The following is a 16,333-nucleotide window of genomic DNA, read 5'->3' as shown; positions in this document are numbered from 1 at the left end:
GCACATTTTCCCAATACTAGCATAGCTAGGCAAATGACAGGTGCTGGGCACAAAGATGCATTCAGTCTTCTCAGCTGCTTTGATTTCTTGAACAAACTGTAGCCTTACCTCCATACTTTTATCTTCTCAGCAACCTGTATGCACAGATTTGGCTTCAAATGCACTGTTACAACTCCAGTTAAGCTCCTCCTGCTGGATGCTCACCAGACTGCTGTGTTTGGACCCAGATGCTGAGCCTTTGTGCTTTCAAGCTTTCCTTCATCTGAGTAGGCTCCAGCAAGGACTATGGCTATGACATCTCTGGCACACTTCTTGGGCATGGCCTCTCTGTCTGATACCCCTTCTGGAATTGGGACCCCATAGCCAGCTGCCCTAGGTCCTAAGGACTAGTGCCGAATCTCCCCCACACCCCAATAGCTCAAGCACATCCCTTCCCAGAACTAGGGTTGCCAGGTGTCCAATTTTCTCCCAGAACCCCTGGTCAAAAAGGGACCCTGACGGCAACCAGCCTGGATCCACCTCCTGCACCCCACACCCCTCATCCCTGGCCCCACCCCAGAGCCTATACCCTCAACCAGAGCCCTAATCCTCCCCACCCACCCCCGCACACCCTAACCACCTGCCCCAGCCCTGAGTCCCCTCCTGCACCCAAATTCCCTCTTGGAGCCTGCATCCCCCCTTCAGGACCATGCTCCTCCAGCTCATGGTTTATCCTCCAAATCATGGAGTCTCTCTTCGCAGTCAGCTTTCCTTCAGTGCTGGCTGGTCTGCAGTCAGCAGGTCCTCCTTGGCTCCTAAAGCCTGACCGTTCTGTCCCTTTCTGACTCCCTCTCTGTTTTTAACCAACACCTCATTCTCTTTGTTCCCTTTCTGGGGAAATTCCACTGCTCCTCTTCCTCTCCCTCTCTGCCCTTATCTGCAGCGAGAACTGGTTCTCCTAGCCTTCAGCCATCCCAATGTCCTAAAGTGCTTTCATCTGAATGGGAGCATGCAGGTTAATGAATGTCCATTGTCTGAGAGAGGCATGATACCAGGTCTGAGAGCAGACAGCGGATTCCACATACACTGATACAGCAATTTCATAAAATCAACCAGAATTCATAAGTTGTACATAGACAGGTTCTCCAAACCATCACATGTGCCTCTTCCTTAGAGTACAGTAACTCCTCACTTAAAGTTGTCCTGGTTAATGTTGTTTCATTGCTGACCAATTAGGGAACATGCTCGTTTGAAGTTGTGCAATGCTCCCTTCTAACATCGTTTGGCAGCCGCCTGCTTTGTCCACTGCTTGCAGGAAGAGCAGCCCATTGGAGCTAGCTGGTGGGGGCTTGGAACCAGGGTGGACTGGCAGCCCCCCTATCAGGGGCGGCTCTAGACATTTCACCGCCCCAAGCAGGACGGCATGCTGCGGGGGGCGCTCTGCCGGTCGCCGGGAGGGCAGCAGACGGCTCCGGTGGACCTCCCGCAGGCGTGCCTGCAGAGGGTCCGCTGGTCCCGCGGCTTTGGTGGACCTCCCAAGGGCACGCCTGCAGGAGGTCCACCAGAGCCGCCTGCCGCCCTCCTGGCAATTCAAACACAGAGAATTATAGAATATCAAGGTTGGAAGGGACCTCAGGAGGTCATCTAGTCCAACTCCCTGCTCAAAGCAGGACCAATCCCCAGACAGATTTTTGTCCCATATCCCTAAATGGCCCCCTCAGGGATTGAACTCATAACTCTGGGTTTAGCAGGCCAATGTTCAAACCACTGAGCTGTCCCTTCCCCAATAACCTGAGCTGTTAAAAAAAAAATCTTAGATCCTGGAGTAATAAGCCCATTAGAAATTGCTAAGGAAGAGAGCTAACTGTACGCACTATGCTACGGCAAACTGCCTGGCTAAGTGACACCGCAGGAGCTTTCTGGGAGTCAAACGCCTATTTAATACAAAACTGGAAAGACTACTGCCCCATACCATATGGGGGTCTCCTTGGGTCACACCTCTGTATTAAAGATTAGATAGTGGAAAGTGGACCATCATATTTTTCCTTAAACTCTGAAACGTCCAAGGTGTTTCAAGCTATTTGGATGTCTGTTTTGAGAAGAATGCATCTCTCCTGTGGCATACATAGTGCAGCAGTTGCTATGGCAAGTAACCTTTGGTTTAGCTAAGTAGTGAATGGTTATGTAATACTGCTGGGGTGGGGGTGTTTTTTAGCTTCTCATGTCTCTTTTTTCCTAAAATGCACATAGGTGAGTGGTGTTGTCTTGCACTTACAACAGGGGACTGGGAGTCAATGCAACTGGCTTTGGTAAAATTACACTTCTGTCACATAAAAGCCCCAGTGTGGGTATAGACATTGCCTTGAATCAGACATGCTTTCCTTACCTAAGAAATGCAGTAGAAGCAAAAATAGGTAGAGTGCCTTTGTCACTGCAGGCTCAAACATAATAAGAGCATCAGGAATTTGCATGGCTTTACGATGCACTCTGCAATGGTTTCTTTTCTGTGCTTATATCAAAACAGCAATGCAATAAAATAGGAGACGAATGAATGCAAATGCCACCTGGAGTGCTAGGACTGTCACCTCCTGTCATTTTATAAATCTGAATAAAGAAAAGTGATGTGGGTCTGCAGTTAATCTGTATTAAACTAGAAATATGTTCATCTGATTCTGCTAAGGCTTCATCACATCTCCTGTTAGGGCTTAACATTTTCACAGCAAGATGCAACTGGGAATGTGATTTAATCATCATCAGTATAAGAAACAGAGATAATAATCCAATGTAATAACTAGTTATTATGGCTCCTGTAGTACAACAGATTCCCTTTGCATTATTTTGCAAGACTAATGATGTTTCTGATATTTTTGATGTGCATGGAGGGGGAAGCATTTCAAAGAGATGCTGTCTAGATGACTCAGATTCCAAACAGCCAGAGCCATTCATCCTTCAGCTTTTCATGAGCCATTCTCTCTCTCTCTCTCTCTCTCTCTCTCACACACACACACACACACCCCTTTTAAAATTTCAAATGACCAAAAGCTAGTTCATAGCCTGTAACATTACTTATCAGGATTTTACAAGGGGAACACAGATGTAGAAAAGCTACCTGATTTGCCCAAAGCCATGTGAAAAATTAGTGAAAAATCCAGAACTGGAAATTGAGTTGTTGGTTCCTAATCCCATTCTAAGACTTCACTTGCCCTCTTAATAATTGTCTTGCAGTAAATTTGATTCTCTTTGCTGGATCTGGACCTCCGATTTTGTAACCCACATTTAGCCAGTGTGGTTTGCTGGATCACCAAGGCTTATGAGTCTCCTACATCCTTTTTACCTAACAGAGCGAAGTGTTTTAGCTCAGACAGGACAGGGTTCAACTTTTCTATCGGGTTCAATCCCCACTACTGACCCCAGAGGCATTACATTACATCAATAGGGTGCTTTCAGGCTGGAGCCTAGAACATGGCATAAGTTTTACATTTAGGAATAGCAATATAAAACATTAGCAAAAATACAAACTGAAGATATTTTGTTTTTTGAAGAACACTCAAGTTTTCAACTCCCCACCACCACCCTCACTGCCAAACACACACATACACACAAATAAGATACCCTTAAGGTTTAATTACTAGGCACAGAAAGCTGCAATGCAATACTGTGAACATTGTATTTAGTCAATTGGGGCCTGATTCCAAAGCCCACTGAATTCATCAAGGATCTCTGGATCGGGGCCTTACTGTATCTGGTTCAGCAGCTATTACACCATCTTTTGCTAACATGACTGTCAAGACCTTGCTGCAGTAAGGAGGAAATCAAGATAAAATCTGATGTGGATACTTCACACAGTAAAACATTGCAGTCCAAAAGGTCTGACATTAACTTGATATTTTCCTTTAACAAAATGTCTGCATTCTGCATTCAATGTAATTCATGCCTACAATTTGTTTTAGAATAATTTGTTTCAATGATTAAAATACTGAAACTAGGTAAAGGAAACATGCTGAAGTTTTGTGCTGCTTAGAATGCTTTGCCCAAACAGGCACTTTGGCTAATGGATCCTCTGAGCCACTCAATGCCTTTAAACAGGATTGCCTAGGTGTAGCTGATAAGAACTTTCACACAATCTTATTGATCCATGAAATAGAATGGAATTCAACTCACTCTCTTGGTTGTGTTGGCTTTGCAGGGGTAATAGGAGTAAAACCAAAGTCTGCAGTAAGCTGCATGTGGATAGACTCTTGTACCCACACAAAGCAGCACTAAAGTCTTTCAGGATCAAGGCCTAAGTTTCTGTCACTAAAGTAAGTAAACCTGATGCTGAATACAAACATAGCTCCAGGTTCTCTTATCTCTTTGGGTTTTAGTTGGATTACGCAGCTGCTTTCTAACATGAAATGTGTTATGGATTATATTTCAATTTCCAAAACAAATGTGATTTGAATATCTTAATTTTGCTTTTCCTTAAATTTTTCACATTTGCATTGTGGATGCTATATGTCAGTAACCTTAACTGTTTTAATCCTATTTTGTGTTACTGATTGAAATCAAATTCAGTTAGCAGACATGGTGATTTAAGAGATTAAGGATATTCTACAAACAGTGCCAGCAGTGACAATAAAGAATGAAGCAAGTGTCTAGACTTGTATGACACAGCTGGCCGATAAAGGGGCCAAGGTGACCACTAGTGAAAAAAGGTCTATTCAGGGGCTAGGCCATTGTCTCAGGGAACTGTTAGTTCTACCGGCTAAAGAAACAGAATCTTTAAAAATGTATAAATTGTTCTTTATCATTCACAATCATGCCAGAGTGAGTGAATTCAGAGAAAAGGGCTAACCTTGAAAGCACATATTGTTGTACAATTGCCAGAGATTGGAGTCATATCTGAACATAAAGCAGTTTAGCACACTAGAAGTCACAGCAAAACAGATGTTCAATAGGACTTTTGGGAACATGATCAGAACAGAACAGTGCCTCCTGGAAGCATTATTACAGCTACTACTGTTACTTTTACTGACCTTTGCTTACAAGGATAAGCAAAGATTATAGATTATATATTCTCATGTATATTTGGCTGTGTTCTTTAGTTACCCACAGAAGTTTATCCACTTTTTTTAAATAAAAGATTCTGACAGGAAGTAATACTGAAACTGAACAAACATTGGAGAGGTACAATTTAATATTAAATTATCAAAATGTGGCAATAGTTAAGCTTAGGGTATGTAACTTAGGGTACGTCAACACAGCAAAGAAAAAGCCAGAGCTAGCCTGTGCCCGCTGACTTAGGCTCGTAAGTTCAGACTGCGGGGCTGTTTCATTGCTATATAGACTTCCGGGCTCCGGCTGAAGCCTGGGTTCTACAGCCCGGAAGCTACACAGCAATGAAACAGCCCCATAGCCCGAGCCCAAAGGCATGGGCCAGCTGCAGTGCTGACACACCCTTACTGGCTGACCCAAAGCCTGCTAACATTAATAGAAAGATGCCCTTAAATTAAAATGTTTAATGCATATGAACTTTACTGGTTCAACTATAAGCTCAGAATGCTCCCAATATTCTGGGAGCTTAATCGTAAGTCAGTGGAGTGATTTGTGTAAATTGTCTCTTCCTGATTTTAATATTGCAGAACTGTTATTTGCTAGATGGGTGAGGTAATATCTTTTATTGGACCAACTTCTGTTGGTGAGAAGCTTGTCTCCCCCATCAATAGAAGTTAGTCCAATAAAAGGTATTACCTCACCCACCTTGTCTCTCTATATACTTAATATATATCACAATTGTTTTTTAGGATCAGTTGTATTTGTGTAATAAATTGTAGATGTCTCCAAATTATTAGGGTAACCAATGAAATCTTATCAAGCACTAAAGAATAAATCATGTTTTATTTTGACTAATTCTGTTTCTAGCATATATAAAGATGCACAAAAGCATTAATATCATCTCTGGAAAGTAAATAGTAAAACCTCTCAGACTATTTGCATGATTTTTCAAGAAAAACTATTCTGTTAAAAAAAATGTGGGTACAATGTTTTGGAGAAATTAGGGAGGAGGTGAAAATCCAGGTTTATCATGTATCAGAGGGGTAGCTGTGTTAGTCTGGATCTGTAAAAGCAGCAAAGAGTCCTGTGGCACCTTATAGACTAGCAGACGTATAGTGGCCGACGAAGTGGGTATACACCCACGAAAGCGCATGCTCCAATACCTCTGTTATAGTCTATAAGGTGCCAAAGGACTCTTTGCTGCTTTTACAAGGTTTATCATGAGAAACTAACTTCAGCCTTAATATGGAGAGATTATGTGTTTCTTCATAATACACAATATTGTCTAAATCATTTGGAGCAAGTTGGGTCAAATTTCATTGTAAAATACTAGAATATCCACTTTGTTAAAAAATCCAACTCAGGAAACGGAAAAAAATTCCAGTTAATCTGCATTTAAAACTTGTATGTAAAACTGCAACAAGCTGAAACAGCACTCTCTCCAGACCAGTCTTTACAAAAGAAAAAAAACACAATGATAATACTGTAATTACTACAGTACTATCAGGTTTCCTAGTTAAAAAAAAATTCTTAATTACACATTGGTTTAAAAAAAAAAATCAAAGTCCAGCTTCTAAATCACTGTTATCAAAGCCTATTCTTTTTTCATGTTGGTGTCATTCCATTTCCCCCGCAGCGTTGATAGACCATGTGGCTGAATGGAGCTTGTAATTTAGCAGATACAATTCATTTTCAACACAGTGGTTTTCACAACACATGAAAGCATACAAAATTCCAAAGTGAGAAGTTATTTTTAAATGTTGGATTACACACTAGGTGGAATAAATCTCTGGATTCCATTATTTCAATAATTTCACTTTAATATCATTCTGCTTAATTTAAAAAGAAGTAGAGAGAGAGAACATGGCTCCATAGCAATAAATTGTTACCACAGAGGAGAATTACATTGGTTTAAATAATTGTTAAAACTTCCTCCAATATTTTGGAATCTGTTTAATGAAACCCTACCAACTTGAGGCCCAATCTTGCAACTCCTCTGTGCATGTTGTCAGTGGGCATCCCAGACACAGAGGGTACATGGAACCAGGCTCCTGATTAGTCCAAGGAACTAAAGCTGTGAAGAATGTTAGACTGTTTACATCTTCAAATCTTCAACTAATTTCCATTGTACTACAAGCAACACGTGAACAAAAATATAGGTTTTCCATAAAAGTAAAGCAAAAGAAAGCTCAAATTCTAGTCCCCTGGAATTATTTGGTGAAAAGTCAGAACAGGTGTTTTCTGGCACACAGACACTAAACCACTGCTAGGGAAAAATAAAAAACTTTTTTACAATAGCAACCATCACCTTTTCGTCTATTGATAAAAATACACACAAAGGTAAAACTCGCTGCCTCAGGCCTGTAAATTAGCACACCGAGTTCAGGACATCTTCCCCTGAAGGGACAGAAGTATAGGGTGAAGCAGCAAGAGGTGGCAGGGCCAGCAAAAACCTGCTAGGCTATCTTTATGACGTTTCCCACTGGGTTTCAACTGCACCAGCTAAAACGTGTTAAACTACAACTTGCCCTGTCTACACTAGGGTATTTTTTAAAACTTTTATTTTAGTCTGGACAAGGCCTTAGGGTTTCCTATAATGCCCACAAGCACTGATACGGGACTGTGTGGTGCAAACACTGAAAGGAATATTTACATTCCAAGTAAAGCTATTTTACTGGATATTTTTAAATTCATGAAGCATTTGCATCTGCAGGTTTTATAATAAAATAAAGCCATCAGAGCTATTACAGTTCATCAACTATACGCAGGGCTAGAAACAGTGATGTGCTCGAGAAGTCTTTGGATTCTCTGCTGCTTCTGGTGCGCAACCTCTCGCTGGATACCATTTTACCATCCCTACCCAACTCCTACATATATTTATAGACAGACCATTTTTCTTTTCTTTGGCATAGGTCAGATTGCATTAAATGTCAGGGATTTAAAATCAAGAAAAAACAAAACAAAACAGTGAGGATACACCTAAACAAAGGGAACACTGTGCTAGCTATGGTTAGTATATTTTTCAGGGACATTTCCAGCTCATTGCACTTAATTCAACCTGGGTATAATTCTGGAGATTTCAAAGGAATTACACCAGAGTAAACTTGGACCATTATACTTGCCAAGCAATGTCACCACTCATGGTTAGCATACAGGGGGTTCGTTTAAATGAAAATAAGATGATTGATTCCCCTATCCTTCACCCTGCCTTCCATGCAAGCACATTCACACCAGACTTATCACATGCTAAAGAGGAAGAAGGTTTGTTAAATCTCCCTTTTAGAGTATTGGCAACACATTGCCTAGCCCAGTATTGGAGGCTCACTGAAATCTTTTTTTTTTTAAACAAACTAGTAATTTAACCAAAATACCAGTAGTGAGGTTAAGAAATGAAAAACAAAAACAGTCATACCACACACCTTGTTACAGAACATTGACCTAAATGTTATAAATATAGCTACAATGGGCCAGATTCTGATAGCCTGTAAATCTGACATCAGTGGAGTTATTCCCAATTTACGGAGCTCAGAATTTTGCCTCTGGTACAAAGCAGTGCACTGTTAAGGAACAGGTAGTAAAGGTATACATTTCTTAAACAAATCACACACATTTAAAAATGTTAGTATATCAGAATTCAGACACTTAGCCCTTGGATTTTGCATAACTGTGAAAAGACTATTTTATTTGTATATCTGCAAATACCAGCTAGTCATAATGTTTTGCATTTTCAAAAACTGCCCATCCCCTAGTCAGTACTACAGGCATGGAGACATCCACATTACATTTTATTATATGTAGCATCTTTGCTCCAAATTAAGTGCCAGTCAAGGAAGAGAGAGTACATTCCTTAGAAGTACCTTAGAATGAAATCAGTCACTAATTTAAGTCTCAATGTCTAACAATATTTCTTTGTAACTTCTTATGCTTGCATATTTCCTTTTGTTGACACTCCTGTTTCAGATATGCATTATGAAAATTTCAGATATAACAAAACTAATCTTAATTTGCTCACATTGTAAATAGAACTCAATCAATGATTATCTTTGAAAACTCATGGTGATCGGGGGAGGTCCCGGATGACTGGAAAAAGGCTAATGTAATGCCCATCTTTAAAAAAGGGAAGGAGGATCCGGGGAACTACAGGTCAGTCAGCCTCACCTCAGTCCCCGGAAAAATCATGGAGCAGGTCCTCAAGGAATCAATTCTGAAGCACTTAGAGGAGTGGAAAGTGATCAGGAACAGTCAGAATGGTTTCACCAAGGGCAAGTCATGCCTGACTAACCTAATTGCCTTCTACGAGGAGATAACTGGGTCTGTGGATGAGGGGAAAGCAGTGGATGTGTTATTCCTTGACTTTAGCAAAGCTTTTGATACAGTCTCCCACAGTATTCTTGCCAGCAAGTTAAAGAAGTATGGACCGGATGATTGGACTATAAAGGTGGATAGAAAGGTGGCTAGATCGTCGGGCTCAGCGGGTAGTGATCAACAGCTCCATGTTTAGTTGGCAGCCGGTTTCAAGCGGAGTGCCCCAAGGGTCGGTCCTGAGGCCGGTTTTGTTCAATATCTTCATTAATGATCTGGAGGATGGCGTGGACTGCACTCTCAGCAAGTTTGCAGATGACACTAAACTGGGAGGAGTGGTAAATACGCTGGAGGGTAGGGTTAGGATACAGAGGGACCTAGACAAATTAGAGGACTGGGCCAAAAGAAACCTGATGAGGTTTAACAAGGACAAGTGCACAGTCCTGCACTTAGGACAGAAGAAGCCCATTCACTGTTACAGACTAGTGACCGAATGGCTAGGAAGCAATTCTGCAGAAAAGGACCTAGGGGTTACAGTGGACAAGAAGCTGGATATGAGTCAACAGTGTGCCCTTGTTGCCAAGAAAGCTAACGGCATTTTGGGCTGTATAAGTAGGGGCACCGCCAGCAGATCGAGAGACATGATCATTCCCCTCTATTCGACATTGGTGAGGCCTCATCTGGAGTACTGTGTCCAGTTTTGGGCCCCACACTACAAGAAGGATGTGGAAAAATTGGAAAGAGTCCAGTGGAGGGCAGCAAAAATGATTAGGGGGCTGGAGCACATGACCTATGGGGAGAGGCTGAGGGAACTGGGATTGTTTAGTCTGCAGAAGAGAAGAATGAGGGGGGATTTGATAGCTGCTTTCAACTACCTGAAAGGGGGTTCCAAAGAGGATGGATCTAGACCAGGGGTAGGCAACCTATGGCATGCGTGCCGAAGGCGGCACCCGAGCTGATTTTCAGTGGCACTCACACTGCCTGAGTCCTGGCCACCGCTCCGGGGGGGCTCTGCATTGTAATTTAATTGTAAATGAAGCTTCTTAAACATTTTTAAAACCTTATTTACTTTACATACAACAAAAGTTTAGTTATATATTATAGACTTATAGAAAGAGACCTTCTAAAAACATTAAAATGTATTACTGGCACACGAAACCTTAAATTAGAGTGAATAAATGAAGACTCGGCACACCACTTCTGAAAGGTTGCCGACCCCTGATCTAGACTGTTCTCAGTGGTACCTGATGACAGAACAAGGAGTAATGGTCTCAAGTTGCAGTGGGGGAGGTTTAGGTTGGATATTAGGAAAAACTTTTTCACTAGGAGGGTGGTGAAGCACTGGAATGGGTTACCTAGGGAGGTGGTGGAATCTCCTTCCTTAGAGGTTTTTAAGGTCAGGCTTGACAAAGCCCTGGCTGGGATGATTTAGTTGGGAATTGGTCCTGCTTTGAGTAGGGGGTTGGACTAGATGACCTCCTGAGGTCCCTTCCAACCCTGATATTCTATGATTCTATGAATGGCACCATAGCTCTTTACAGAGCATGGTGTATGCGACAATGAATTCTTTAATGGCTGCTGAGTCCGCTGCATGAGTGACAGTCCCATCCGCAGATAGGGCACACCCACACACTAACAATGCTCTCAATCTGAGCAGCAGATTCTTTCCTCCTCTGACGCCAGTCATCACAAACCCCAATCCAGTCTGCTTCACAATGCCTTGCTCCATCTATCTACATACAAGCTGATGCTGCTTGCCAGAGTGACATTCTTCACTACTTTCCCAATCATCCAAAGGATACTAAATCATCTTTTCAAGCTTCCTGAAATCTGCACAGTGGTCTGCATCTATTTTAAATACTTCGAGCTTCAGAGTATAGCACACGCTTTGGGATGCTGTAATCCAGCATTCACTTGATATGTCCAAGCCATCTGAGTCTTTTCTTGCTAATCAACATTCCAATGAAATCACGCTAGTATGTCATTAACACTAAATAGAATTAGTTTATCTACAAACAATGGAACAGAAAGAGAAGGTAGTACATCCACAGCAGAACAGAAGGGCAGTAATAATTTCCTAGGGAAAATGGTGGAAGAAGCATTGCCTAAGACATTTAAAACTTGATTGAACAAAGCACTAGCAAATGCACTTGAGAGAACAGTCCTACACGTATGGATGTCCTACAACTTCACCCAAGCTGTCATAAGGAGTGGAAACCAAACTGTCAGTTCCTTCCAGACCTGTTGGTGTGCGGTTCTGGAGATGTGCTGTTTCATTATTTTCTAATGCCCCTGGCAAACAGGGAGATAATGCCGTGTCCGGAATTGCACGGGAGAAGATGCAGGCTCGGCCTTCCATGCACTTGGAAGATGATGGACATGACCTAGCTGGTCTTTCCCTTCTCTGATACCTGATTCTACAATGGTCTTCTCAAACATCAAGAAATAGGTTTTAAAACTTCACTGTTTTAGAGCATTACTAATGCAGGGAATTGGTAATGGGTTGCACTGCCTTTCCCCTCTAGGTCACCTGTTCTATTCTGGCCAAGGATAGTAACAAATGAAAGTCTTTCCTATCAGATGGCTGTACAATAGCCTATATGAAGTGAATTGGCAGTCTCAGTCCAGTACTAATGGTCCATGTCATCTAAGTCACCATCACAATTGGCCCTACTGATGGCAGCCAAAGCAGAAAAACCAGTGGATGAATTGACATGAAAATTAAACTACACTTCAACCCCAGAACTGGGATGGCAGGGTAATGGTAGGGAATATCTAATTGGTGCTGATCTTGATGTAAAAGTTAACTTGTTTGTCAGTCAGGTAGCTGGGAATAGGTGACAGAGAATGGATCACTTGATGATTACCTGTTCTGTTCATTGCCTCTGAAGCACTTAACAGTGGCCAATGCCAGAAGACAGGATACTGGACTAGATGGACCTTTAGCCGTTCTTATTCTTAACTATTCTTACTGGTGATTACTGGATCAAGCTTCTCCTCCTCTAGCCTCCCCCAAAAAAACCTCAAATAGGTCATTATTGTTTGAAATAAATATGAGACAAACTACAATATGAACTGACTGCCAGTTAATGGGAGGGAGTGTTTCTATTATGAATGCTCAGTGAACATGTACTGTTAATGTTCTCAAGAGATTCTGTATTTGCTAAATACGCTACTGAAATGGATAATTAGTTTTTTATTAGCTGTAAGTATGCAACTACTAAGCATTCCAAGCACTTCATGCCAAACTGTATCAGAGGACAAACCTGTCACCATGCCACTGACCTGAACACAAACAGTGCACAATAAAAGACCAAAGGAAGAGAAAACACAAACCTTCAGTCGGGAACAAAGTCCACTGTCTCTCTACAAACAAAAAAAATAAGAATGCCAGTAATAGCACTGCTCAAGCATAAAGTATACCAATTATATCTGAAGCCCTCTGATGTTTCTCATTAAAGAACACATTCAGATGAGCATTTACATTCAGATTGTCTTCATGGAAATATAAGCTGTCACTTTAAATAGGAATATAGATATTTATAGGTCACATGCATAATTAATTAACCAAGAGAAAACTAAGGACTTCAGTTACTATCAAAGGACATAATGATTAATACCCTTCAAAATTTAATTCAAGGAAAGAGTTGTGCCCACTTCAAAATACTTGTTACCTTGCAGATATGCCTTTGTCCTGAGGTTGGTCTGTGAGTTTGTTTTTTTTTAAAAGCCTCCAGTAATTTGTAATGATCAGTAGAATTTATTTTGTTTGTTACAGTGCCCTGAGGAAAAATACATATTTCAGACTAAAGCAATGCTGTTGCAAGACTCCCCTTTTCTATCCATGGGACATGACTAACAGTGGTAAAACTAGGCTACCTTACTCAAGAAATCTCATCAGTAACTTAAGGAAGAGTTAAGATAATTTTTTTTAAGTGTCAGCTCAGCAATTTTGTTATACTTTCTTTAGTTATTTTAATTTTTTCCAAGCACACACGCAGGGCCCCAGACCCCCCCTGGACATTTTAAATACCTTTTATTTTAAAGCAGGCAGGCTGATTTTAAAAAACAAAACAAAAAACAAGTGGGACAGCATAAATAAATTTTCTCTCATAGTAAAGTTTTTGTATGCCAGTGCTAGATGAAGACTGACTACAATCAAGTATAATAATGTTGGAAGCAATGCTACAGTTAATGCTAACGCATTCTAGTCTAAATCAAATTTAGCTTGGAAATGGTGGAACAGGCAGGGCTCTATCATGATAAGAACTTGTGCTAGGAAAGAGGAAACAATCACAGCAATACTCTTATAATAAAACTAGGAAATGCACTTTATTTAAAAAAAACAAAACCCACCAAGCAGATATCCTGCTCTGCTTGCTTTTAAACTAAATTACAGGAATCAGAGAATGGCAAGACTGGAAGGGACCTTGAGAAGTCTTCTACTCCAATTTATTTCACTGCTTAAACACCCTGACAGGAAGTTTTTCCCTAATGACCAACCTAAACCACCCTTTGCTGCAATTTAAGCCCATTGCTTCTTGTCTTATCCTCAGAGGTTAAAAAGAACAATAATTCTTGTATGAGGCAGTTCCTCAGATACCTGTAGTTTCGCAAATAAACAAGGAATTTATAGTTCAAATTTGAGACCTCTTTTCTTACTCCACCCCACCAAATCTCATCAACAAAGGCACCCTGTTCACCACGAACTACTATCTGAAATGTAGGTTCCCTAACCCTAAGCAATCAGCAGCACCCAAATCCAAGTGATTCCTTGGAATTTCCGAACACTTGATGAGCGGCAGAGTTGTGTGTTTCTCTCCTGCGCCGAATGTTTGCAGCGGGGAAAAGCCATCCCTCAGCCAGCTTTAGCGATAGCAGCGTGGGTAGCTGGGGATCCCAAGCAGCCAGCTGGCCTCAGCTACCGCCTGCCCCTCTGCACCTCCAGGTGCTCCTCCCACGCCCCGCATCACTCACCGCCACCGAGCCAGAGGAGGATGCGATGAACACCCGGATAACCATCCTCACTTCATTCGCCGTTTCTCTCCAGCCAAGGGGAGGCGTGGAAGGGTTAAGGGCGCTTCCACTCCTGCAGCTGAAAGCCGCTGCTGCGAGCTGGGGGGCTGCTTGCAGGACCTAGCCCGCCTTGCTCACCGCGCTGGAGCCCAGACGCCCCAGCAGCTCCAGCACAGCGTTCACCTAGGGACTCCCGCTTCGCCTGGGCAGCTGCAACGCAGCTCAGACACCCGGAGCTTAGCGGGCGGCAGGGGATGAAAGCAGAAGGGGGGGACAGGGAGGGTGCGCAATGATTGCTGGGAATTGTAGTGCCGCGGCTCTGCCAGCTGGTGGATGTGTTTCCACTGCCAGTGGGCAGCTTGCACCTCCCAGCTGTGTGCGCAGGCGGGGACAGGTCAAGTAGATTAATGGGGAACAACCTACTTACTAGTAGCATCTAATTCTGGTTTCCTTCAAATTCTGGTGGCCCCCAGAGCCGGGGACACTTATAGGAGGCCTGATTCCCAGAGATTATGTAGCACACCCGCAGCTCCCGTTGACTTGGGTCTGAGTTGGGGGGGCTCAGTACCACAGTGTGCCAGGCATGCTGGTCACCCCGGTTATTTATGGCCAAGGATCTAGATACCCTAGCAAATCAACAGTGGAACAGAGACAAGTAAGGACCATTTTTGAAGATACAGGCCACAGTGCCTAACCGCTTGTTTTAATCCGCAGCATTATTAAAGTACATCCGTAATAAGGGCTTCTTTCACATTGAGCGTTGCCTAAATGCCAACTGATGCCATTTAGAAGTGACAACCCCTATTTTTCAGCAGAGTATTGACTATTCCCCTCACTCTCAGCTTTATTTTCTACTGCCTGGCCCAGTGTGTACCTATCTGCACAAAGGGCATGTCAAAGACCACCATTGTGATCTGGTGGCATTTTTTGCACTTGCTTCACACAGGTGAAAATGACAACACAAGGTCTGAGGCAGAAGAAAATCAGACCCCCCCAGCCCTTTCAGAAAGCCATCCTTACCCAATATATTTCAGTTGAGTTAAAGTGGGTCCCAGTCTTCACCCAGCTGTACATATTTATAGCTTTCAAAAGCTGGCAGGTATGTGGCAGATTTTCTCTGTGAGCTGATTAGGGTAAACAGATGTCTACAGTCAGTTCTACTGTAGGTGGCTAATAGGCATTGATCCATCCTCAATAACGTTCTTTACATTTAAAAAAAAAATAACCCTTGAAACCTACAGATTGTGCCTCTAGCTAGTCACATGTTACTGTCATTGTTACCCTCATCCTCTTAGGTCCCCAGACCCAGCCAGGTGGCCAATCACCCCTCTAATTAACCTCTCCCCACCACATGTTCTATCCCGGCTGCTGAACTGGCTAGTGTTGTTCTCGATTATGCTCACATAATGCCACTGACTTCAGTAACGTTGCATTGGCATAGGAAGAGTAGCATGTGACCTTTGGACTTTCCTTTGCTGGCAGCCAAAGAACTTTGAACATCAAGCACATTTTTAAAGCTATTTTCATATTTTATTATTTATTATATACACTGAGATCCTGAGACATTGTTTGGCTGCAAGATTTAAAATAAAAATAATATAAAAAATCACGACAATATTCTCACTGACCTCAAAATAAGCTCTGGAACAGACCATCAATATCCTGCAGATTAAAGCACAATCTTATAAACTACTAATACACCCATCTTCTGCAAAGATTTAAGAATTATGCCTCACTTTATTGAAATCAGTGGGACTGCTCATGTGGGTAAACTAAGGTATGACTTTAACACTTAGCAGGAGTGGGCCTAATGCTATTGCATTCATTTTAATACCATGTTAGAACAGGACAGGCCCAACAAAGAAAATAACAGAATGCCACTAGCCGTCACCTTCAGCCCCCAACTAAAACCTCTCCAGCGCATTATCAAAGATCTACGAGCTATCCTGAAAGATGATCCCTCAATCTCACAGATCTTGGAAGACAGGCCAGTCCTCGCTTA

General features: G+C 42.2%; 1 protein-coding gene across 5 annotated transcripts in view; it reads right to left on the bottom strand.

Moving 5' to 3' along the window:
* Positions 1 to 14,885, bottom strand: part of SH3BGRL2 (SH3 domain binding glutamate rich protein like 2) — a 52,377-nt gene extending 37,492 nt beyond the window's left edge. Inside the window, exons 1-2 of one of the 5 annotated variants that reach the window (XM_045010474.1) lie at positions 14,293 to 14,732; positions 12,990 to 13,097 (exon numbers count right to left, since the gene is read on the bottom strand). In XM_045010474.1, coding sequence (XP_044866409.1) covers positions 12,990 to 13,097; positions 14,293 to 14,337 — 153 coding nt within the window. In that variant the 5' untranslated portion in view covers positions 14,338 to 14,732. Of the gene's footprint in view, positions 1 to 12,989; positions 13,098 to 14,071; positions 14,241 to 14,292; positions 14,733 to 14,758 lie in introns of those variants that run through there. The other 4 variants (XM_045010473.1, XM_045010475.1, XM_045010477.1 and 1 more) reach the window with 4 other exon arrangements.
* Positions 14,886 to 16,333: the final 1,448 nt, after the last annotated feature.

This window comes from Mauremys mutica, chromosome 3 (assembly GCF_020497125.1).
Source record: "Mauremys mutica isolate MM-2020 ecotype Southern chromosome 3, ASM2049712v1, whole genome shotgun sequence".
Lineage (NCBI taxonomy): Eukaryota > Metazoa > Chordata > Testudines > Geoemydidae > Mauremys > Mauremys mutica.
Note: the sequence above shows the minus strand (reverse complement) of the source record. Positions and strands in the feature narration are given on the sequence as shown.